The sequence below is a fragment of the Nothoprocta perdicaria genome, unplaced genomic scaffold (assembly GCF_003342845.1).
Source record: "Nothoprocta perdicaria isolate Ctin4 unplaced genomic scaffold, notPer1 scaffold_0, whole genome shotgun sequence".
NCBI lineage: Eukaryota > Metazoa > Chordata > Aves > Tinamiformes > Tinamidae > Nothoprocta > Nothoprocta perdicaria.
Genome location: NW_020454092.1, coordinates 16,064,873 through 16,090,814, shown reverse-complemented (window position 1 = coordinate 16,090,814; position 25,942 = coordinate 16,064,873). Strand labels below are relative to the sequence as shown.

The 25,942-nt window shown below is 38.5% G+C and overlaps 1 protein-coding gene across 1 annotated transcript in view; it reads left to right on the top strand.

Moving 5' to 3' along the window:
* Positions 1–25,942, top strand: part of AGBL4 (ATP/GTP binding protein like 4) — a 442,154-nt gene that overhangs the window by 407,613 nt on the left and 8,599 nt on the right. The window contains exon 6 of the mRNA XM_026053874.1: positions 25,323–25,362. Coding sequence (XP_025909659.1) covers positions 25,323–25,362 — 40 coding nt within the window. The remainder of the gene's footprint in view (positions 1–25,322; positions 25,363–25,942) is intronic.

Sequence of the window (25,942 nt, the reverse complement as noted above, 5' to 3'; positions counted from 1 at the left end):
TTTTTTTTTTATTATTATTTTTATTTTATTTTTTTTGTCTTGGCTGTGAAAGACTTCTTCATGCAGTTCATTCTGCTTGACTACACAGCCAGGTCATTCCCATCCTTAGTGGTGAGCAGATATTTTTGAGCAGATATCTATTTCTTTCATGATTAATTCAAAGAATTTGCCCAATTGGATGTGTGATAAAAAAGAAATAATAATAATAATAATAACAACAACAACAACAACAATAAAATCAAGAGCTCTTCCTGTTCTCTCTTGTGTCTAGATCGCTTACATTTCTTCAGATGTGTTCTTTGAGTTTTGTCTTCTCAAATAGCTAAAGTTAATTGGATTTCAGAGAATAAACCGAATGAAATGTGCTCAACCCTTAACCTTCTTTCCCTTTCCTACCTCTCATATAGGTTATGCCCATTATTGTTAACTGGCTTTTAGAGAAACATCCCCTCAGAAATGGAATTACATACCGGGTTCTTTTCAGTGTCATTTGCAATTCATCTGGCTTGTTTTACTTGTTATTTGTGCCTGTGTGATGTGATTTAAGTATTTCAAAATTCCTTTCCCTATTTTTAGATTTTTCTTATTCTATAACATCTCAGAAAGACATAAACTCGAAATGAAAGTTTCTGCCTCCCTTTCTTTATTCTCCATTCTCTTATGGAGACTCTTCCCATCAAGATTAATCTCAAAATACCTAGTCAAGAAAGAAGTGTCAGTCAACAGAAACTTCAGCTGTGATGGCAAGAGGCTCCTTTCTCTGCTTACAGACATTATTGAGAATCTTTTCATTTGATAGTAAGCCAAAGTCAAGGCCCAGTTGAAGGTGGTCATTTGGGTTCTCTTTTTAATGCCTTCTGTATGCAAAGTAGATGCCTGGAGGACAATTTTCTCCCTTCCAAGACTTTTTTTTTTTTTTTTTTTTTGAGAAGTCACATGATTTACTCCATGGAATTAAGTGCTTTTATCCCTCCCTCCCTATAGGAAAGATATCTAGCTTAATACCTTTTAAAAATCCAAGACTGTGAAATCAGCTATAGTCTTACATTACATGGAATGCATACTTACACATTATGAACTTACATACACCCTTACACAAATTGCTGCACCAAATGATTTCTGAGCAATATATATTGCTAAACTTGATCTGAGCTGCAATGATACTTTAAATTGTCAGCAACTCTGGTATAGCAGCAGCTGTTTGAGTGCAAAGGCCAAGTGATACCCTCATCTTAGGAGTTTTAGCCCCCAAAGAATATTCATCACTTCTAGATATACTATAATATGCTCACTGTAAAGACTGAGGAAAAGAAAGGTATGTAAAGGAAAATCTGATCTCCTGAGGATCCATGCCATGCAGGGACAAAGGGACATGGAAAAAGAGTTGTCTAGAGAAAGAGCCTCATGTGTATGTCTGAATTGCCCTCTGGATCAATCTCACTCTACACTACTAAAAACAGAGACTAGCCAGCTAAAAAAAGCCCCTAAATTGAGTGCCTAAATTTAGATACTGTCAATACAGCAGCACAGCTGAACTTAAGTTTCAACAGTGAATGGATTCATCAATTTGTGTTTCCGTTCTGAAATTGCTCCTGATTTACGATCTGGAGATACAAACATTGTGATTACGTGGGCCTTCCTTCTGATCCCTGCTTGCCTGAAGATGCTGATCTAGAATCATTTACGTCAAGTGAGAATTTTGCCTGCAGTCTTTAAAGAAACATAAAGACTATTTATGAAAAAAATATTTAAAATAGTCTTTTTTTCCCTTCCGTTTTTATGCCTAAGAAAATTCTTACTCTTCAAGAGTATTTTAAAAACAGCCTGGTGGCAATATATTCCATGTGTACTTGGGATCAAATGCAATTTCTTCTTGGAGATTTAGAAGCAATTATTTTATCGAGGCTCTTTCCCCCTTTAGCTGTCTTAACAATGCCCAAGGTTACTTTAGACCAACATTGATAAAATTCATTCTCTGATTAAAAAATAAAGTCTGATATCAAAACTCTATGTACACTGTAGGCTTCCATTGTTATAGAGTCCTTATTGTTTTGAGTTCATAGGCTGGGGTCTCTTCAATATTAAATTACACTGCAGCTTGGTATGCACTTTTCCTCTCTGCATTTTAAAAAGTATTCATATGTGATCATTTTGTAGATGCCATTTGAATACCAACTTGTTTCAAATTCCTATGAGAGAAGTGGATGCCAGGTATACAATTATTGACCAAAGACTTCTTTTAAGATTTTGAGACTGTTAGGAAATAAAACAGTAATTGCTATGGAATCATCTCTACTTTAAAATATCTAAAGATATACCACTATCAATTATTGTTGTTATATTTATAAAGGAAGCCATATAATGTCTAGAACCAGCTAGACATTATATAGAGAGTCACAGAGCACAGCAGCTTTACTCTGAAGTTGATTTCTGTAGATGGGAAATGAAGACTACACTTTGCTGAAGATTATGCGGGAAGTTAATGGCAGAACTGATAACAGAGCTCTGATATTTTAGACATGCTATTATCTACTTTTGACATAATAATCTGACCTAAACTATGCTGCAGCAAATATATGTAAGTTTTGTGCATCAAAGGTGCAATTCTTTTTACTGTTATTTCAGATGTGAGTACATCAAAGTCTGAATATACAAAAGAATAATACTAATCCAAAGAAACCAAAGGACCAAAGAAAAATTAACAAATAGGAGGAAGGGTCTAAAGTTGCCCTCCTGCCTGCTGGGCCGGGTGCTACTTGTCTGATTGGGCAGCAGGAGCCTGCAGAAAGCCCAGGGGAACAAAGTGCTCATTAGGGAAGGAGGATAGGCGATGGGTGAGCTGGATGCTGGAGAAACACAAGCAGCAGTTTTCACTGCAAAAGAGCAGAGGAAAGCAAGCGACTATTGTTAGAGAAAGGAGCAGTGACAGCAGGAGACTGAGAAGCACTAATCACTGCTAAATCACTAGAAGATGTCCCCACTAAGCAGAATTGCCACCCCTGCTAACCAGCAACCATTGACATTAAATATTGTAGAGCTGAGCTCGGTTCTCTCGGAGGCATGCTGATTAAAAATGCCCTGATGAAATGGTGTGTTCTGCAAGAAGTGGTACTTAGTATTTTGTCTTCATAATACTTTAAATTGCACTGTATCCCCACAAGGTATATTGCCATTCTCCATTAAAAACTGGGCATCTGACTTTCAGAAGTGTAGAACAGCTGCAATACTCAACTGACTTCTGTTTGCATCTGTAGATGTGCAGAAATTCAGAAAAGAGACCCTGAGTTTTCATTACTTGCTAGGTAATAACAAATTGCTTTTCCCTACTCCACCTGTTTTTGAACCCTGCCAGTGTGTCYAAGTCACTCTTAATACTTCTTGCCTAACATACATTAAAGTTATATGATAGGCTAGAAAGTGTTCCTCCCTCATCAGTGTAGGATATTATGGTTCATTTTTTTTGATCATACTGATTTATGATTTCACAGCAGTAGCTCCATTAAAGTCTGGAATGGGATTCAACATCATAAAAGCAGAGTGTTTACAATTTCTTTTACTTTAGRATGGTTTATAAAGCAGTAGGATTGAAAATATGTTCTTCAGTCAAGGAAAAATATCTGGTCAAATATCGAAAAAATTGTATCAGAAAAAGACTCRTTGGTAATTTTAGAAACATACTTCTGAAGAGCGGAGAGGAGTTAGAGAGTTTTCCTTTTCCTTCCCTGCTGCCCAAAATGACCGTGATAAGCCCTACACATCTACAGGCATCACATAGCCTATCCTGTTCTGATTTTTTTTTAGGCACTGTTGGCACAGCATCCAACATCCAGCCATTAAATAACTACAAGACCACCCTCCAAAATAGAAAAGAAATTGTCATATAACTGGCTTTACCCCCAGACTTACTTGCTTATACTAGTTAGTTTGAAGGGTTGTCCTGATCTCTCCTTGCAAACATTGTCAAGTCAGTGCATTTGTGGAGCCTTTCTAGCAGATTAGATGGATCCCAGGAAAGAGACAGTGGGGACAAACAGATTTAGGTGGATAATGCTCTTGATAAAGAAGCTTTACTGTTCAGTAAATTATCCTATAGCTAAGGAAATGTTGGACCACATGGGTTTCCCCATGGAAAAGGAATTTTTGCCCGAGCAGAGAAGATCCTCTCTGCTTGTGGTATCCTTTGCTGCTTGTGTAGAGTGACCATTTCTTCCCTAGTGTCCTCTAACAGTAGTTATGAAGGTGGCTGATGCTTCATTCTTCTGGGCTTTGATYAGATTTCATCTCAGCCTTTCTTTTAAGCTGCAGATCTTTGGAATGGGAATTTGTGTTGTCTTTTTCAGCCCCAGAGATACTCTCCTTTCTTACCARTTCAGATGAGGCTTATATGCTGTGCTGTCAGCAAAGCGAATGAGACATATTGGCCTCTCCTGCCCTTGAGGAATTCCTGGAGATGAGGGGATATTTGCCCTGCTGTCGCCTTGCAAGCCTTGCAATCTTCTGTGATGTGCAGGAGGGAGAGAATAAGAGGGTGGAAGGGTGGGAAAAGTAATTTATGAGGGCGTTAGGCAGGATTTACCCATGAAACTGGCTATAGAGGTGCTAAAGGACATCCAGGCTGGTAATGCCATTCAATTGGTACAAAACTCCTCCCCTAAATAAGCCAAGAGAAAATGCACAAACCTGAAGCTGTATTAGCAGCCCTAAGAAAGAGCTTTCTCCGAAGCTATATGTTTTGTTCCTCTTGAATCCATAGAAATCCCCCTGAGGCTTCAAAAGAGAGAGGGCACTGCCACAGCAGTGGAAAACATCCCTCATCCTCCCCTTGGCTTGCTGTCGTTTGACTAAACCACAGTGTTACACAGGGAAAGAAGGCTGCTGCAGGAAGAGGAGTGCTGGAAATCAATATTTGATCAGATCTCTTTGTGTTTATTGACATAAAAGAATATTTCATAGAATCATTGAGGTTGGAACAGACTTTGGGAGATCATCTAATGGCAGCTTAATGTCAGTAAGTGTTTTCTAATCCGATTGGCCCTTTTTCATATACAGAGACGGTCAAAAGGTACTTCTGCCTCCAGGCAATGATGCCAGCTACAGAGAAATCCGTGAGAGCTGCTTTTAGTGATAGCTGACCGGAATGCTCCCTAGTCCAGCTAGAGCCTACTGGCTGACTGGTTGCCACACGGTATCCAAACTGGTTTGATAGCTCCATTTCTGGGATGTTACGTGATATCCCTGTATGGTACAGAGCTGACCTTAAGTTTGGAGTTTGTCTGTTAGTGATGCAGAGAACAATTGCTTGCCCAATGAATCAAAGTAAAATAAGAGGTTTTCTCTGTGATATTGGTAAAATGGGCACTAGCTTCAAGGTGGCTCTTATCACATTAATTTACTAACACTTTTCTTCATCTCTGGAATTCTTCATCTCTGGAATAAGCAGTCAGTGTTGACAGGTTACAAATGCTCAGTTCAGTTCGTGGATGTTTGATAAACACATTCTACTCTTGCAAGGAATGATTTTCATTATTTATTTATCCCAGTCAGCTGGAGATCCTACTCCACAAGAGAGCGAYGTGCTGCTCCCCCACCACGCTTTTGCTATTTTGAGGATTTATTGATATGCAGAGTTTGCAGGTGGCCAAGAAGGTGACTCATGTAGAATGGGACTTGCACCTCCAGTGAAGCCTGATGGCTCCGAAACTGTCTTTGATGGTGTCTGCTTGTAGGCTTGCTAGACCCCATAGTTGTTGTTGTTGCATTATGGCCTTGAATATGCTGATATTCAAACTGACAACAATTTGAATTTCTGTCACTCTTGCAAACCCCTTCATGACTACCGTGCTCCAATTTGGAGCAATGATCTCTATTTTGAGATCGGATATTTGTGGGCAATAAAAAAAAATCATTAGGTAAATTTTTCTTTTTATGGATGTGTAGAGTTTCTCCTCAGTGTGATACTCATGTGCTTATATGTAATAGACAATTATAACAGCTAGTCCTGCTGTAATACTTAGCCATATTCTAGATATATTTCTCTGTAAATATATTACCCATTTTTCTCTGAATGCATCTTCTCTGCAGTCAAAGAGGCACTGCCAAATTAGCTAGAAAGATCCAATCTAGTTTTAAACGTTCTGGAGTACCTATCAATAAGAGATTGGCTGCAGCAGAACAGGTCTCGGAGTGAGCTGGAAAACTTGCTTACGCCAGTATGTTTCCTCCAGCATGTAACGAATTATACTGTTCTTATGCCATTGCGAAAGGGGAAGAATACCTCTCTGCTTGCTATCCCTGCGTGTTTGCTATCGAGCATTGCTATAGATAGGCAATTTACATAACCCCATTCACACCCCAYGGAGCTGAAAACTAGTTTATCATTGCATCTGTAATAGCAATGTGAATGCTGGGGAGAGCGGGGAAGGGGCCGGCGCTGGAAACAAAGGGAAAGGCGACAAATAGTCTAAGCTTTGAATGGTAAAATGCCAARCGATAAGGGAATATTATAAGTTTTGTTAACACTACTTTTTTGCTGCTTGTTTAATATYGGTGAATGGAATAGATAAGCACATGTGGCAGAGCAGAGAGGAGAAGAAGTAGGAAGGGAAAAGTGCAGGTTTGAGGAAGCAGAAAGCTGAGATTTTATAACATATAGATACACTTTGAAAGACCACAGTGGTTACTGAAAACCACCCTGTGTGCAGATTTTTTTTTGTTTGTTTGTTTTTGTTTTTGTTTTTGTTTTGTTTTCCCTCCTGCGCCATCACTCTGTGCAGGCTCTTGAGCGTCCGTGGCTGCTGTGCATTCACAGAACATCCAAAATGTCTGACACACTGCACAGAGATAACTGCGCGCTACGGGCTGCTTCGGAGAAGGAGGCTCTTTTTTTTTCAATTCTAAAAATTGAACTAAAATGTGATGGTTTTGTGTTGCACCAAAACTGCAGGGAAATCACGTTTTTCCCCCCTTTCATGTCATCAGAACGTTTGCTTTATTCGTGTAACAGTAGGTGTCATTTTTCTTTAATTATGCCCAGCTATCATATGTTGCCTTTATTTGTTGAGGATGTTAGTTTCAGGGAAAATAATTTAGATCATTCAATTTTTCAAGCAACGATACACTAAATCCTGTGCTTACAAATTGCAATTAGATAAGAATTCTTCTTTCTACAATCAAGTGTGGCAGTTTCTTACTGGAAAGTAGTGATGAATCAAACTTACAGTGTAAAATGGGAAGATCAAAGCAGTCAAAGAAAATGTAATGAAGAAAATACACTTTYATGGCTTGGCATTTTAAATGTCCTCTGTTATATATCACCGTGGCAGCATACAATAGTGTATGTCTGTCTTTGGCAATGAATACAGATTAATGCAGCCTCATTTCTGTGTCAGAATTTACTTCTCACCATGTTGATATTTCTTCCCACACCCCCTACATATTCCTCTCCTCCCACTCCCAGAACTTAAAAGTACTTTAAACATGTTTGGCCTGTCAACAAGCTTTTGCTAAAGGGTTTTGTAGCCTTTAGTAATGACTTCTAATTTACGTGACTAATTATTAATTACGGGATAAATAGAGATGAGGTGCTTTAGGATAAGTCTAATCTGCATGTCTGCTGGAAGCTTGAATAGTGCATTTTATAAAGATACAAAACTCAGGAATTCAGTGAAATTAAGGTTGTGACAAAAACCAGGCATATTCAAAAGGAAGGCAAATACTTCTCTTCCTAGGCTGCTGCAGTTGGATGCAAGGCAGAGGTGGAAGGCACAGCACGGAAAGAAGTTTCAGCCAGGAGACTCTTGAGTTTACTTGGTTCTATACAGAAGTTCAAACAGATTTTACTTGTATTGTTTGCATACATATATTGAAATTCATGATCTGCCTGTCTTTATCATCCTTCTTGTCCCAGTTGTATCGTCCTACTCGTTAGGACACAGTGATTAGCTACATCTCACCCTCTCGCTCCATATTAGGCTACAGAATATATGAAATTACATAAATGACATGTTATCCAGTATAGGACAACCTCAACGCAATGAACATGTGGTCTAAGTTCTCAAGTCTGCAATATGATACCCTGCGCAGAACAAACTTATATCACCGATAGAGCAAAAAAATTAAAAAAARAGATGGGAGTTGGCTGAGCTGAGGGGCCAGTTTTCAGAAGAGCTTACAAATTTACAGCTTGATCTCTACAGCTCTCTGCACAGCAATAGGTAGATAACTTAGGATGTTTAGTTTCATGTTCAAAAGTGATTTGATGTGTCATACTTYTAAGAAGGTTTCTTTTGTGAAGTTTTTTATAAAGTCAGGTGCAGAGAGGTCTACTGCTGTTCTAAGCTAGAAGGACTCAATTCAGCTTGTTTGCTTCACATTTTGTAAATATGCTGTTAATTACATTCCATGGTAACTTCTCTCAACAATTTTGCAACCACAGTTGGGTCTCACCAGCCAGCTCAGAGCTGGGCAACACTCACTTGTCTGGACTGTATCTGAGCATGTGGACATGCCTCTAACTCCTCCTGAGGTGGCTACTACAGTGACTATCTTCAAAAGTGATCTACTCTTTTAAGCATCTTATTTCTCAGTCTGAGATGCTAAAAAAGATTAAACTTCCAGGTTCTACAAAATGGAAAAATCAGACTGGTATTTAGGTGTATACCCAAAACATCACTGCTTGCATTAATTGCCTTTGAACACATGATGTCTAACTCTTTCAGGAGCTTATAGTGCAGTGCTTAAGACATCTCAAGCTAACTTGCCCAGAGCAGGGAGAATGACAGATTACTCAATTCCCATTTCAATTACTTAACCACAGGATCATCATTCTACTTCAGTCAAATTGTGGTATATTGATTTCTGTTATGACTCAAAAGATTTTAATTTTTAATAAAAAGTTAGCATGATATTCTCTTTATGTATATAAATCTAGAATAATCTGCCTTTTGCAGACAGGGTGGTTAAATTGAAAGACCCCACAATACCTGTAATGTTTATAAAGAGCTTTGAGTTCATGTAACTGGTACACCCTTGTTTAGCTTCCCCACGGGACAGCAGTAATGCAAAAGCCTTTGGGGCAGAGATGAGAGAATTGTAACATAATGAACTTTTAAATTTCAATAACCTTCAGCAAAAACTGCTAAAAAGCTCCCACGATATAGAGTCAGAGTTTCCAAATATCAGCTGGTGTATATTACAAAGAAGTAGAAGAAACAAGTATACCAAATCTTTTCACTCTTTCTAGACAAATTAATGTTAATATAATAGGTTTTTATACTGGTAAGTACTAAGGAACTTGCCTTAAATAAATTGTCAGGTCAGCTTATTGGTCCCAGATTCCATTTTTTTCTGAGATATTGAGAGACAAAAACTTGGGTGAAGAGGTTTCCCATGCAAATCTCAACCCTGGTGCCAGTTGAGACCCCATTTACTGAGTTTACTAATGCAATCAGTGTTTGGGACAGCACTGCATGCCAGGTGATTAGCATCACTTAGAAACCCTGGGTCCAGCTACAAGATTTTATAGCAGCAAATCCAATAGTGAAACAGTTTTCTCGGTGCTTCTCCATCTGATGGCTTGACTCTAACACTGAGCATTCTTGGAAGAGCTGCAAAATCTAAACTAGTCTTTGTATTAAAGGGAAATTTCTTGTGGACCCTCTGGACTCTCTGGGGCACTTCCTAAGGAACTGACAGTGAAAAAACACGCTCCATGCTTGTGCTCTGTCCAATCCTATGTGACCTATTTCTTAACTAATCCTTTGATTTTTATTCAAGCTCATTCCAAGTTGTCTCTGTTGCTGGCTACTCTTGGTCAGTCCTGTAACTCTTAGCACCAGCAAATTCCTGGGGGAATTTGGAGATTTGAGTTGCCCTCTTGCTCAAAAGTCTCTGCAGAAACAAAAAAATCATGTCAGCAGCACTGAAACACAAGAGGATCAGCCTGTTCTATATCAATAAATTAAGTCGTTTGTGCAGGTGAGTTGTTCCTTAAAATAATATAAAATAAGGCCAGTCTGGCTTATTGGCGTTGAGGTTTGCAGCTCTGAAAGCAAAGAACCTTGTGACAAGCTTTATAGTGATGATCTGTGAAGCTTATTTTTGTTGCCAAAAGAGGGAGCCCTCACAGAATTATAGATGCTGTTAGCCACGTTATTGCTTCTGTCATCTGCTCTTAAAAAAAAAAATCTGAATTTAGGAGAGCGTGGTTTTCTTACAAAACTTAGAGCCTCACTGGTTTAGTAAAAAGGAAGTTTGTAGCCCAAGCAATAAGAATGAGTTTTCTGATATGCTGTCCTCCTTGGGGTAAGAGGGAAATGAAGTAAGATTTTCTTTTTAGAGTCATAAACCTGACTGATCTTATTGAGCCCGTGATGTATTGTTCATTAAAACTCATATTTTATCCTTTCAGAGCTGGAAATAGCAATCCTGCCAAATTGGACATGGGCAGGGTACTGGGTATTTAAAAATACATCATTTTGTCAGTTATGTTTGTTATATAATTTGGGTAGTGTGTTGCCTTCTGGAAGTAGTCAGCAGCAAAATCTTGCTTATTTGTGGTATTCAGTTCAGCTCTTGACCACCTCAGATTTTTTTGTTTGTTTGTTTTGTTTTATTTTTTCCAAAAAGACAGTGTTTGATAAGGATAAGTAGTGTCGCCAGTTTGTCTGGTGCTGTAGAGGTAAATTAGTGCTGATCTGATTTGTGATCACTGGTATGAAGTCCGTCAGTGGCTGTTGGAGGTGCTTTGAAAATTATGCAGCTTTTCACTGATTTTAGTATGGCTGGATTAGGTTCAAAGCAGTGAGAAAATGGAGGGGCTTCTGTTGCTTCTTATCTTTGGGGAAAAGCCTTTGTCACGGTGCTTTTCCAGRAGAGACTGCCACATATAATAAGTTTATGGTAGAGACTCGGTAAGGGTTGATTCAGAGTTCACCCTTGCCACTTGCTGAGCCTGAGCTGGCTGGAAGAAATTCTGGACAAGAGAAATTGCAGGTGTTTTAGCTGATCTCTCCCATCTTTCCTGAACCTGTACCATTTCCTAGACTATTAGTTATCTTCTAAAGCGTTTCTTTTCAGCCTAATGGTTTCTATCACTCTATGTCTCAAAATATTCCATTTGGAATTTTCTTTGTTTTTCAACATAGCGCTCTTGGCCATTGGGAAGTAGTGTGAGTGACTATAACAGCCTGGCATTTCTTATCTCCCCCAACTCAAACTTACAAAATAACTTAACTTTGTGGGAGTTCAAAGCCAGTAATTGGGCAGTGGGATTTAATAAAAAAACTACTTCTGTTTGATCATTTGAATTCTTTTGCCTTATTATTTTAAATGTAAATTCTGAAGCTCTGGCATGACTTTTTTTCTAAGGACTTCGATACCTTGGGCCAGATCCTCAAAAATACGTTAGCACTTAAAAGGCAGCTGGGTGCCTAATTCACTCCTAGGTCAGCTGTTCTTGAAAATGTCACTTTATATTCATAGCTCTTGGCACGACTGGAGCTTTATATAGCAGAACTGATGCATCAGAGTGAAAATCAGTTTAGAAGCACATATTGATGATTCGCTGTTAATAGGTGTTGTGTGAAGATTGCTATGTGATTATTATATCATAATAGCAGGAAGATTCAGAATATATGCAAGGAGTAGATTGGCTAAGACAGGAAAGATCCCATTTAGATGATAGCTTTTCTTCCTTTTTTTACATTATGTTCTTGTTGTCTTTTTGAGCACTATTAGTATTCTCAGTGCTCTGCAGAAACATATGGGAGACTTAGGGCAAGAGCTAAGCTGGTTGCAATCAAAGAATAAGGTAAAAAAGAAAAACCAACCCTAAAATAATTCTATGCATTTATTTAAAAGAAAAACATTCAGAGTTAAGACTAAAATGGCAAAAAAAAATGGGTGTTTCTGACATTTTATGGATGTTCTGCATAGGTAGTGTGCCTCCAAATATTGGATGCTCCTATATACCATATGTGCTGCAATTGCTAAGCAATACAGCAGATGTTTTAGGTGATCAATTCAGAGCTCACTGGCTTTGTTTAGTTCTCCTCATTCCCAATTTTATATGATGTGAATGTGCCTGTCATCGTAAGTAGAGGAATAGTTCCATATTTAAAAATCGGTGCATAATTCAGAGTTGACACAGTAGCAATACTAAAACACTCCCCAACTTAGAAAATGTACTGTTCAAAAGCTCAAAAAATCTCTAATTAGAGAAAGTCATGACCAGTAAAAATGAGCTTTGTGTGGCTTGAATCAAAAYTTACCCATTTTTTGGTGCCTAGGTTTATTGTGGATGGTGAATGAAAGCTGACATCTGATTTCTTTGCTGATCTGAGGCCAGGCAAGATGGTTTGTTTGTTTATTTATTTTAAAGAAAGGTTTTATCRTTTYTMTGTGCAATTTCTTCCAAATTCAGCTTCCTAATATCACCTTTTTTATCTTCAGTTCTCCTCTTAACACATTCTTTTCTGATGTCCCTTATGCAGAAGATGCTTTCCCAGCTCCTGGAGTGCAGAGCACCTCTTCTACCCCAAGATCTTGTTTAAACTACTTTTTTCTTTCCTTTCTTTTTTTCTCCAAGAAACCTTTTAAGAGTAATTCCCAATGATTTTACTTAGTTTTATGGGCTGGAGAAGTTCTTCAGCAAGCTCCTTTTGCAGATTCTAAATCTATTACAGTGCTTGAACTGTATTTTCTCTTTATTACAGGGATATAAAATGGCTGGAGCTCTCATTCTTTTTACATTTGTAACTGGGTGTGGGTAGGTATCTGAAGCCATGATTTCCATAGACAGACCTATCTTCTAGCTCGTGATGCATAAATTGGTCATCTCCTGCTGACTCACGAGCATGGCAGCTACTGCCCTGGCCAGTGAATCAGCTCCCAGATCACAACCCCTGGGCCTGCAGCTGAGCTACATTTCAAAATAAAATAAAATAAAATAAAATAAAATAAAATAAAATAAAATAAAATAAAATAAAATAAAATAACAACAAAAAAATCCAATTCTTGTCTGCCTTCAATGCCCAAAAGAGAAATTTAAACTCACTGGAAGCAGGAATGAATCTGACACCTAATTTTACCACTATAAATTGGCACATTTACATTTGTGTTGGTCTTAAAAAAAATCCTGAAATATAGCTGTCTGTAATAATAGAGTTCAAGGAAAGAACAAGGATAAATATTCCTTGTATGTTCACCTATGGAAACTTTGTTGACTTTTCCTGCAGCTATGAAATTGCTTTGAAATGATGGACTGGTACTTCCTCCAGAGTTACTCCTAGTACACTCGAGCTATTTTGTTAGCTACAAAATATGCACTCTTTGGGGACACAAAATGCTTTTCAAAACATTGAACTGTTTACTCTTCTGTTAATGTCTAGAGATTCAATTTTTAAGACTAATATTCAGTGAATGTTTGGACTGCATTGGTTTGGGTGTCTTGGATTTCTTCTAATAGCTAAAGATTGTAACAACATTGGGAACAGTTTAAATGCAGAATTTGTATTTTTCTGAAAAGCTGAAGTTTCAGAGTGACTCACAAATCATAAGTAAGCATTAACATTATCCAGATAAACATATTTTCTGTTTAACACAGTGAAAAACTGCTTAGTGATAGATTCATGGCATGTATATTTACTGCTTTCCTGGTTAAATGTTTGTTACATGCACATGAATAAATTTCCACTTTTGTCTTTCAAAACTGGGATTCTATGAGACATTATTTGCCTTTAATACCTGAGCTGAGCTGGGGCTGAACCCTGAAACAATGGCACGCTATGAGGCAAAATTACAGAGTTTCAGTATAAAAACTGATTAATGTGGCATTTGGGTTCCTTCTCCTTTGCAGAGAAGGCAACAAGCAGCTCTTCTGCTCACTTCGAAGAGGGTTTTGCTGGCTTGCTAGGAGAAATGATGCAACCTGGAAAAACTAATGGGACGCTTTGTGTGCTTTCCAAAACAGGCTTAGATTTGTTATTCGTGATGCAGATTTTTCATAACCATTTGTTCTGTGTTGTTTAACCTTTAGATATATATCAGATAGGAGGTCCCTAATGAATTGCCTATAGAGCAACTGTAAAAAGTGATAATTGGAAACAGCTAGCAACTAGGCCAATGAAAGGAGGATTTTAGACCTCTTATCTATCTTTACTGTACAAGAGAAACGTCATTCCCTATTCTATTAGCCAAAATAACCTCACACTTGATTAAAGAGCGGAACAAAACAGTAATATATATGGGTGGCCTCATCCTCCTAAGCAGTTCACCATTCAAGGCTGCTCTTGGTAATTTTGCTGAACCAAACTGTTATTTTCCCCTTGAATATAATATTAACAGGACAGCAGCCATCTTCAAGAACCATAATAAAATTGCCTCTGCAAATTCTCCTGGAAGTCCAACCTGCATGGACCTTGCTGCAAATACCAACTTTTTGTGATTCAGTATGTTCAGTTATAGGACTTTAGCAATGATCAGAGCATATTCAGTATAAAACTACTAACAAATTGCTTTTGAAATTACAAATGAGAAAATGTTAAGTCTATTTGGAAAGTGAGATTGTTCTTCTTTTATCCCTGAGATAGCTTGCCCTCATTGCCTCCATTTGACTTCTCCAGACAATGCTTTCACTGTCAGCAATTAAATATGCAGTTCTTGTAAGAATGGCAACTGGGATCTTCTAAACCATTCATTAAGTGAATTTGACAAGCAGGCAGCCTGGTTTGAAAAAAAAAAATAGCACAAGGAAAACAAGGAAGACTAAGTTACTGCTGTGGATTGTGAATGGAGACAGGCCCAAACTGAAATTAGATGAAAAGTTTGAAATTAGATAAGATGATGGCAGTAGGACATAGAACTATATATATTTGTTCAAGCATACTGGATTCTAGTTTAATTTCTCACTCTTATTGTCTTGACTTATATATGATAAACTAGGAACTCTGCAAAGTGTGTGGGGAAAGGTTGTCAAAGTGATCTTCCTAAACTAAAATGTAGTAACACAGAGCCTCTGTCCTCTGTCCTCTTGGTCCCTGATTGCAGTGTGAATCTCTGGCTCTAATGCTTCCTCAACAGCAGCGGCAGGACTTGGAGGGATGGAGTTAGCTGCCCCCTTGCTGCAAAAGAAAAAATACTAATTTATTTTCCATCAATTGTGCACGTCTTTGGAATTGRAGGTTTCCAATCTATTGACTTACATTGCAGTAATATTATTTGCTTGAAAATGTGGATGAAATAGCGCTTCAACTGAATGGAAGAAGTGGGGGAAGAAGGAAGGATAAAAGGAAAGGGAATATGCCTGGAGTGGAGGGCCTGTGCATTTAGAGCTAAAGAATGAAAACTGAAATCCTCCAGTCTGGTGTATTGGAAATCAGTTTCATTGATTCCCCTTGTGCTGATTTCCTTTGGTTCCTCAAAGCGATGCTTCCTTAACTAGGAATCATGTATTCTGCCATGTTTCTATTAGTGACACAATGCTGGCATGGTCCAGGAGGACAGAATTTCCAAAGGCTGAGACGGGTGATAACTGAGCATTTCCCAGGCTTTCTTCAGCATCTACATCACATACCTTACTGTGGATGATGTACGCAGTTTTCTAAGCATTTTCTTTGCTCTGTACAACACAGGGGTGTATAGACACACCTAGAGACATACATACCTGCATATATAAGTGTTTGCATGTGTCAGTCTGTGACTGTGTGTGCATTCATTTAAAAATTTAGTTGCTTTAAGTGCAAGAATAACTTTCAAAAATGAATAAATTATTTTCCTTTTGAATGCTTGGAGCTGTAGGTGTGAGATGACTATTAGCTTTAGGGCATAAAGGTGATGGGTTCACTTGGAAGAAATCACTGAAGAAGGATCAKTTCCAGGTATACAATTTTCCATATATAAATTTCTCCCAGCATTTATTCTGCTCCCTGCTATACAGAAAGTCCAGCTATTCAGGGTTTATGGGCAAAAGTTCGGATTGCTTTTGGAGCTGAAAGAAACTCTGCTGGATGTTTGTTAAGTTTCTGAGATATTTGAATAGGAGATACCAGAAATGCAATGGCTTTCTTCTAAATAAAACATTATGCACTACCACTGAATACGAGTCACTCAGTTGCCTTTTAACATAGTCATCTTTGAGCTGAAAGAGAATATATTTTGAATGCTTGCTGGTATTGCAGAATACCATCAACTGCTGCAATCTGGAAATTCCTGGGCTGTGTTCTCCCACAGCTCGCCTGCGTCTCTCGCAAACTCCCATACGTTAGCAGAAAATAAGTCCTAAGATAACAAACACAATCAGATAATTCACACAAAATCAGAAGCCCAGGCAGGGAGCTCTTGGAGGGGGAAGGAGGGAGGGAGACAAGCTCAAGGGAATCAGAGAAAATGGCAACCAAGAGAAGTTGCGTTCTCTCATGTTTATTTCCATGCTGCTGATGGATCATAGCACCTTTTCTAACACACAGTCCATAGGTTTTATGCATGAAAATGCAATCATTTGGGGGAAATTTGATATTCAGGAGCAATTCTACTCTTGCGCTGCGTATTTTATATGTCTTTTTCTTCCTTGCATTTGTATTACTCTCCTTATGGTGTGAAACCACAGGAGTCCTGTTCCTTAAAAGTTTATCAAAGACGCGTTTCCTTTGACTGGACCCAGGTGTATTAGGAAGTGGATCCTGTCAGCGCTGTAATTCAGAGCTTTGTTTTCCTGTTAGCCACGGTCCTGATCAGCATGTTAATGCAGAATGAGCGCTGGTGAGAGCTGCTCCACAACCAAGGATCAAACTTCTACGGAGAGGGAAACCTCTACTGAAAATGTCTCATGCTGCAAAACTCATCCTGTCCTTCCCAGTGGCTCCCTCAAAGTTCTGTTTTTTTTTTTTTTTTTTTTTTTTTTATTTTTTTTTTCTTTTTGCTAGGCTCCTGCACTGATTCCCCTTCTAGATAGCTAATTGTTGACCTCATTTGCTGCTTTAGCTGTTTGAGAACCATGTCTTTTTTTTTTTTTTTTTTTTTTGAATTAAGTATTAATTTCATGGAGAGAGCAGAACAAATGCTACTAGTTGATAGTTGGACTACTCACACAGGCTGTTGGATTTGGGGCTTAAGTCCCAACTTCAGTAAATATTTAGTTATTCATACATAGCAAAAGAAGGATCAGCAGGAATGATCTGATCGTAGTACTCAGCTGGGATGAAGGGAACTGAAGTTGAAGCTCCTAGTCCAGACTGGTACTTGAACCTCTTGATTTCTGCATGTGATCACGCTCTGCTTGCAACTGCAGGTTTAGTTTTAAAATTGTATATGTTGGGGTTAATCTGTCTTGGCTGTTATCTAAAACAACATATAAACAGTGGCTAGTTAGTCGATATCCCATTAYTGGTATAGGTAGATATGCTTTGTTTCTAATTAAACATTCATTGAACACTGTTCCTTACCTCCCCAACAAATGGTGGGCTCTCAAAGTTCATAATTACTTTCACTAATCTGTCCTTTTTCTCTGACCAAATGCCTCTCCTTTCCTTAGCAATACTTAATGCAGGACTTGAATTCACAACTAAAGAATAGCTGTGCAATGCCTCAGAAGCAATCTGCATCCAGTATAGATTTTTGTTGTTAATGGCACTGTGTGGGGTCTGCATATTTTTCCTGCCCTTGTTTACTCTTTTTTTTTTCAAAATAAATAAAATTTAAAGAGACGAGTTTATTAGCTCCTGCTGCTTACTGTGTACTTTAAAACGTAATCCTCTGTTTGTGGCAATACAGTAATCTCTATAGGTATTAAGTAATTGATGTCACAAGCACAGGATTATAACCAGGGCTGTGCAATTTACATAATAATACACCCAACTATGAAAAACCCACATGATGTTTTGTTACCAAAACAAACCCTTGAAAATGCTGAGAGCAAATGTGGAATGACTGTATCACGAACCCTTGCAGTATTTATAAGTGTGTTTCATTTAAAACCTGTAAGCACAGAGTGACTTGAGATTAAGAGTTGGTCTCAGGATTTCAGGTTTGAATTAACTGGGAAGATACAAGTTTATGAAATTGAGAGCTCTGAGTCAAGTTGGACAATTTTGGTTCAGTGAAGTGGTTGGATTTCCTTGCTGTACATGGACTTGGGTGAAAAACAGAGTGCCATATTAGCTAATAAAGCATGCCCTCTTATGCACACCGCCACTGTATGCYCAAAACACGCATATTTCACCTCAATAATATTACTCTGAAGCTATCTTTATGTCTTCCCTGAAGTAGATAAGACATATTTTTTAGATGGAAAAGTAGAAACAGAAAACCTTAAGGTTTTCAGCCTTCCTGACTCTCAGTGGTGGAGTTAAGGATCAATTCATTTCAAAGCTCTTCATTCTTTCTCTCCTTCCTTCCAGAGATAAGAGAGTCTTAAAGACTTTTTTGTTGTGATTGCAAATATTTACAGTGAACATAAACTGATASTTTTTTTTTCTTTTTGGCTTCAAGTAGCAAGAATTTGAATGCTATCTTTACGAGTGCTTCATATGTAAACAAAGCAACTTATAGATAAAGCACCAGTAGATGTCACTCAAGAATATGCGGAACAGATTGTGACCAGTAAAGCGGACGGTGCACATTGCAAATGGCCTTGGTGTGGGTGTTGCTTTGGGTAGAAATCTACTGTTTTCTGCAGTCATCCACTCATCAATTACTSTGTGACTGTCACCTACTATAGAAGACATCTGCCATCTACTATAGAAGACATCTACCATAAGTTCTAGGGAGTACATGCTTAGAGGCGCCCAGGGATACTTTGCATGGTTTCTCATTTTTTCCATAGCTTTCATTGTATTAATGGTCTTTCTAAATAGATGTGTAGCACAATGAGATGTTAAGAAATAGGGAGGAGCGTTGTAATAAATAATACGTTTGGCACAAGTGTKTTCTTGAGATAAATTTTTAAAGGGGGAGAAAAATATTTTAACTCCTCATTTGATAGCATTTCTGAATAAAAAAAAAGTATATATTTTTCTTTTTTATAGGTTTTATGGAGGAAAAAAACAGGTGTTAGATATGAAGCAGCAGAGTATGTGAACTGGAAGGATGAGTAAAGTAGCTTAATGGATCCATGCTGTCTTTTACCATTTGGACTTGGTTTTGATTCTAAACTAGAATTGAATTACCAAATATTGCAAAGATCAAATGTCTGCAGAGGTCACTGTTAAAATGGTTTAAAATGCTCATTATGGTTCTTAGTGTGAGTGATAACATATCCCAAACCGCTTTATAAATGTTCCCCCACACCTATATTATCAATAATTGATTCCACGGTGCAAGCTACAGCAGATGCAATTTACTGACATTCCAGTCAAGTGTCAACAAGCTGACGGCTTCGTTTTATCATGATACCATGAAACGCCAGCAGCTAATAAGAGAGGAAGTGGAAAATGTGAGATCTTGCTTCATTAGACAMACAAAAAAAGCTTGTGATTTCAGGAAGGAAAGATTATTGCTTGGCAAGGCAACACAACATGATTTAAAAAAAAAATATATAAATTATCCATTCAAATTATCCATTCTAACCGTATTTGAATTAGCAGCTTATAGAGGTCATCACTAAAATCAAGATTCTTACTTTGGAGATGAGTGATGCACTTTGAATGAAGGGAGTGTATAAACGGAGAAATCTGCATTTGAGAAAATTGACAGAGGTGAAAAATACATATAATTATATTCACTCTTTTCCAACACTTTCTTTATCTAGAGGTTCTTTAGAAAATTTATTACCTTGTTGATCAGTCCGAAATATTTCTTAAACTTTCCAATAACCCTTGCCACTACAAACCACCAAAAAGAGTCATAAAACAATTTATAAGTCACAATTTCAGATCCATTTTAAATTCTGCAAAACAAAAATCATATGTTGAGTAGACTTCCCTCCCTTTTGCATTTCTTACGTAATCTGCTGGCCTTTTCTCTCTATGTAGGATGATGGCTACTTCCTCACTTGACTTGCCTACGGTAGAGAAAACAGGGCTATATTCTATGTTAGATGCTGTCAAGGTGCAGGGTATCACTGCCTCAGCCCACCCCTAATGCTCAAATATTTTGCGTTCCAGCATCTTGTGAAACAAAAATAGTGCTGGAAAAAAAATCCGAGGACCCTCACCATTCCCATTTGTTCAGCACTACATGAAGTATTACATCTTCATCTTCCTGCCATGTCATTGTGCTGAAGCTTTGTGGTGTCTACACCCCTGTATTGCAAGACATTATAGTGGAAATGCAAAGAGTAGGGTTTCTTGGCTTTTATTAAGTGTCACTTACACCATGCTCCTCTTCAAAGGGTCCTTTACCACTTGTCAGCCAAATTTTGAAGACCTCCTATTAATGTATGAAGCAATATCATTATGATCTGCTGCATTTGAAAATTGCATTTCTCTGCTGGAGGAGATAATTATGTGTATGAGGCAATATTCAGCTGAGGAAGATTTCCTTTAGATATAAATTAGAAGAGTTTACACTCCCCTCTCACAGAAATGTCTTTGCATGTGAGCAGAGCTTCATGTGAGGGGCACCCAGCTTCTCACCCATCACACACCAAAGCAGGTGGGGCAGAACTCAGCCCAGCAGACCCTTCAGGAAATACCAGCCTGGTTTTGCAAGTGGATGCACTGGTTTCYGTTACTCTTGTGTCAACTCAAACAGTCTGTTTATAGAAGAGGAGAGCWAATTCAGACAAAGTTAAAAGAAAGAGATAAAATTAGCAAGGTGTTGCAAACTTTCTGCGACAGACAAGAAATCACACACTTGATTTCAATTTTAAACTGTCTGGACTGCGTGGTAGATTGAAAGTGTTAGGGAAGGACACTTGTTCCAACCACATAAAAACTGGATAGGAGAGATGAGTAGGAGAGATTGGGTAGGAGAAAATGCATGTAGGGAAAGTCTTATTGATATCAGGGACTGTCGGGGAAGCAGCATCATGACATGAACCCGGGACAAGCCTTTTAACTTGGTGCTGCTCCCCRCTCCAGATGTGAAGAGTTTTATGTGTGGTAGCAGCAAGATGGTTTCAGAGCCCCTTGCAGCCCAGGTGGGCACAGGGGCACACAGATGACTGGCTGCCACCACCAGCTCTGTGTTGCATCCCTGCACAATGCCAGGGGTTTGCGAACACAGTGCTGGGGCAGAAGGACATCCTTTGCATCCTGTCTGGAGGAGGACGGTAGGAGGAGGAAGATGACTTTATGTTTTGTTTTCTTTTTTTTTTTTTTTAATCACTTTTTTTGGCTATATTGACTTTCTACTTGACACAGCTTTGGCTGACAAGTGAGGCCCAGATACATTCAGAATTAGATATGACGAGGCTCATTCTTACATGAGAAGGAAATCATCGGTTGCTACAGAAACAGCTCCATATCAGTCTCATGGGGCATCTTAGCATCTGGCTTTCTTTCCTTCTCTTTTGCTAATCTGTAGATAAGAGTCAAAGCAAGTGCAGCACATCCCACATCTATATAAAAGGTTGGAGGAACTCTGTGGAGAGCAAAGTGTGAAAGAACATCTTGTAGATAAGCTGAACTTAAATGAATGAGTTAATTTACACCCCCACCCCCCAACATTTTTTTTCTAGTTTTGCAACTCTCCCTGATTTACTTGAGATGATGAAAATTAAATGACACCAATCTGTAATTACRTTAAAGGTCATCAGTATCAAGGATGAGAAGGGGGTTGCTCAGAAAAGGAGTTATGAGGAGAAATTCAGGAAACAAYCTGAGACATGAGTCAGAATTTATGTCAAGGAAACTGTGTACTGCAATTGAATAATCTTCCAGACTTGGTTTTAGGGAAGTTGWTTAACTTGATAAATTAATGAACTAGTTAAAAATAAGTGCATATTATGGGTGAACAGGGACCATTCTGCACATTTAAACTTTAGCTAGTCTTTTTCAACTGGTTTGCTAAAATGTAATGAATTCTTGATGCTCAATAGATTAATATTTATTAAATGAATCAATGCTTAATTTATTAAAAAATTGCCCTCCTTGTGTTTTAGTATGATTTATTACTCATCAGTGCTTATTGCATTAATTAAAGATCGTGTTAATTCTGTGGAAGTGAACACGATCCAGGTCAGGTTCACTGCTGAGCCCTAATACACAGTAGGGACCATGCCCCTGGATAGCACCCGTGACAGCAAAAATGTAGGTGGTGGGAAGCTGCTATGGATCACCATAGCCTCTGCTTGTCTTTGGGCCTTCACATGGCCTGCAAAGTAGACAGTAAAGCGAAAATGAGACTGCTGCTCCTTAAGGGTAGGATGAGAKTATAGTGATGAGGATGCTGTGATGATACAGGAAATCTCGGTTTGCTGCTTGTAAATTATGGTCGACACTGTGGAAATCATTTTAATATTTAGCATGGCATGCTTTTTTGYCAAAGTAGCTGAAATCCAGTGTTACTAATACAGGAAACTGCCACTTCTTCCCTGACCAGGATTTGTAGTCCTCACATTTCTCCKATCAGGTGGGAATTTTGGGGACAGTCAGTTGCCTGAAGACTGAGACAGTCCCAAGCATTTCTGCAGGGACAGGTGTTTGAGGAGCGGAAAATTACTAAAGGCAGAACAAAAAAAAAGCCAGACATCTTGTGGAGACAAGTCTTTCAAGAAATCTGTCAAAACAGGGAGAGGGTGAACATGCTGGAGGGGGGGCAACAGCTGCAATTTGCATCTTCCAGCACGGAAGGGAGAGGAGAATACATAAAGCCCCACAGCCATGATACTTCTGATGCAATTATTTTATTAATCTTTGTGACACTTGTAATGTCTCTCTTTTCAAATTCAAATTCTGCTGCTTTTTAACTAATCATAAGTGTGCTTGTATTTAAAATAAAATAAAATTWAAAAAAATCCCTGTAGTTGCTAGTCTGCTTGCACCCAGSTGAGCCCTGGAAACTGCAGAGAGCTGGCCTCTGAGATCAGAGAGCAGGGCTGGATTTCTGGAAATTCAGTATGTATAATTAGAGCATTTCTGCATGCTTCAGTGCATGATTCTCAATTGCACTTTGCTGCAAATTTTGTCCTCCTTCCCAGGTTTGGGGGAGTACTCCTACATTCCTCTAGCAGAGCTAAATTACAGGAATATCCTCAAGGTCTGCTGAAGGTCAAAGCAGAGGAAGCTTTGCTCTGTTAACTACAGCAGTCGGGCAGCGATCAGACTCTTCCAGACGGGTGAATTTGGGTAGAGCCAATGCCAAGGATGTGGTGGCATTTCAAATCTCTTGCAGCAGTCAGGTATGAGATGCCAAAGATCAGTGCTGATCCACTTGAAGCTGGAGAAATGTAGCCAAATGAGAAAAAAAAACATTATAAGCTGTACATCTGGCCTACAATATCTTTTCATTTTATTTMCTTTTTTCTTTTTAATACTAGATGCTTTTCTTCTGGTGTCACGTTAAGCTATTTATGTTTTTTTGTTTTTTAATGTTGATTCTAACACCAGTTAATAAATTTAAGTCAGCATTGGGGCCCAGCTGGGCTGTATGCCTTTCCATCTATTCCAACACTCTGCAATTTGCTGTCTTCTTTGATTGCACCTTTTCTTTTTTTTTTTTTTTCCCAACAGATCAGATTTCAGCATAGATTTTGGATTTTTTTATTAATTATTTTTACTTTAGATGTTCATGAGATATGGAGTCTTTGTAGTTCCAGCTGTGCTGAGAAACATAAGCAAAGCTTTTGGCCCAATATTTTGGCCCAAGCAAATATGACCCAGCACACTACTAAAGTCGTACCCAAAATTACGYGTCAGCGATTCAAGAACAAATGATAACCACGTAAACAGACAGGAAGGAGGTTTCTCACAAAAAAATTATTTGCATTGTACTTGAATTAAGCTAGTAAAGATCAAAAAGTTTCAGAAAAGGTAGGGGTACTTTTTGTCCTGACATCCCACTCTGTCATTCCATTAGGAGGCCTTCACTGTTGGGCATACAGCTCAGGTAAATTTGGCTGATGATGAACTGTGTCCTCACTTTTCAGCTAGTGTTGCTCTACTTTGAGAAGAATAATGAGTTTGGAAAGGAGTTTCATCAGTCATAATTTCAAAGGAAGAACATTCACTGTAAGGAACACCAAGTCAATGTTTCCTCCTCAAGGACTTTCAGCTGTCACCCAGGGAATACCATGAATGCAATGATGAGAATTAGATTAGAAAAAGATCAATAGGGTTGACAATAAATGAAAGTAACACAGACGTTATTGAGCAGATTAAGAGAGAGAAATTAAAGTGGACAGTATAATCTGCAATGCCAGCTAGACAGGCTAGTGTTGGGTAAAGATATTTTTAGGGAGAAGATAGTAGTTAGAAAGTGCTTCAAAGTGTAGGCACTTATTCGTATCTGGGAGAAGGAGAAAACCCTATTGGTGGTGGAAAGCTTTTGTGGCCTACAAAAAGGTTGTAAAGGATGATGATAGTCAAGAAACACATGGATTTCAGTGATAAGCCTGCAAGGGATAAAGGCGGGGCAGGCTTTCATAGGTTAGGAACAGGTATTACAGACGAACTGAATCTCACTACAGACTTCCAGCATCCAAGTATTGGTGGGATATCTGCTTCCAGGCAAAAAAATGTCCTAACCATCTCTAACTACTGTTTGGTTTGCTTGTGAAGGCTTATATCCCTTACAGAAGTCACTTTTATGCTTAAACTTAATATTTGCCATTATAATTTCTTGAATTTTGCTGTCTGTACCAATACCTAACACTGATGAGGTCTGGTCAGCTTTTAACATGAAGGGTATGTTGTGGCAGAGTACCACGGGCTGACTGTGCTTGTGCTTGCATGAAAAGAAGTTTCCTTTTATCAGCCTTGACTTTGTCTAGATCCCCTTACATGGCTTTGAAAGGTTCACCCCAAGGCAAAATAATTGTGTTTGATCACATACAGGCTATAAGTCAGTGATTGATATGAATAAAGAACTTGGAGTTTCTTGTCTTGGTTCCTTGTCTGCTTCCCTGTGGAATGAGAAATTACTTTTATAAATATCCTCAACCACCTGTGCTTCTAGCTATCCATTTCAAGTATAAGTTCCAAAAAAAAAAAAAAAAAAGAAAAAAAGAAACACTTTATCAGTGTAAATAAAAACACATTGAAAGAATGGAGCTAAAAATTTTTTCTCTCCCATAAGGTAGACATGAATCCCATCCAAAAGAATCACTGAGAGACGTGTAACTCGTAATTAATTCTGCTATAAATGTCAGAACACTTACTTTGCAGGTCTAAGCTGACCCACTAAAATTAGTCCCCTTTTAACAATTCCTTTTATAATTTGTTTTTCAGCAGAAACGGCGGCTTGACCTCCTGACAATAACCAGCCCCAGTAAGTGAGCTCCGCTGCTCTTCTCTTTTCTTAAAGAGATGGTTGTCTAAATGTTTTTTTTTTTTTTTTTCACTGTCTCTGACATGCAAAATGAAAAACACTGTTCCCCAGAAAATCTTTCACATAATAACAAGTGACAGCTATATTGTGCTTGGCAAAGCCCCGGGCAGTTATCCGTTCACAGAGCTGCCTCTTCAGACCTTTACTCTATGAATTTGAGTGCTGATATTTCTTTAAGCCTCCTGGGGTTACAGTTAGCGGTATGTCTGCAGGGCAGATGCCCTAGAATTCACAATGTGTGTTCAAGTATCACAGAAATATAAGTTTGACTCTCTTCAGTGGCAAACCCACACAGTTAAGGGAGCAACGGAAGGGTGGCACTCAACGTGCGCTGGGATGGGTGGGTTGAGTGTGGGAAAACCTGAGAGAGAGATAGAAATAATGAAGGCAAAAGTAAAATGCTTTAAGCAGTCTTCTCTGTGATGTTTTTTTATGTGTCTATTGAAGAGATAAACCATAATGTCCTCTACTGAGTTTTTGGTGACCAGTTATGAAAGCATAGGACTTTCTGAYGTAGAGT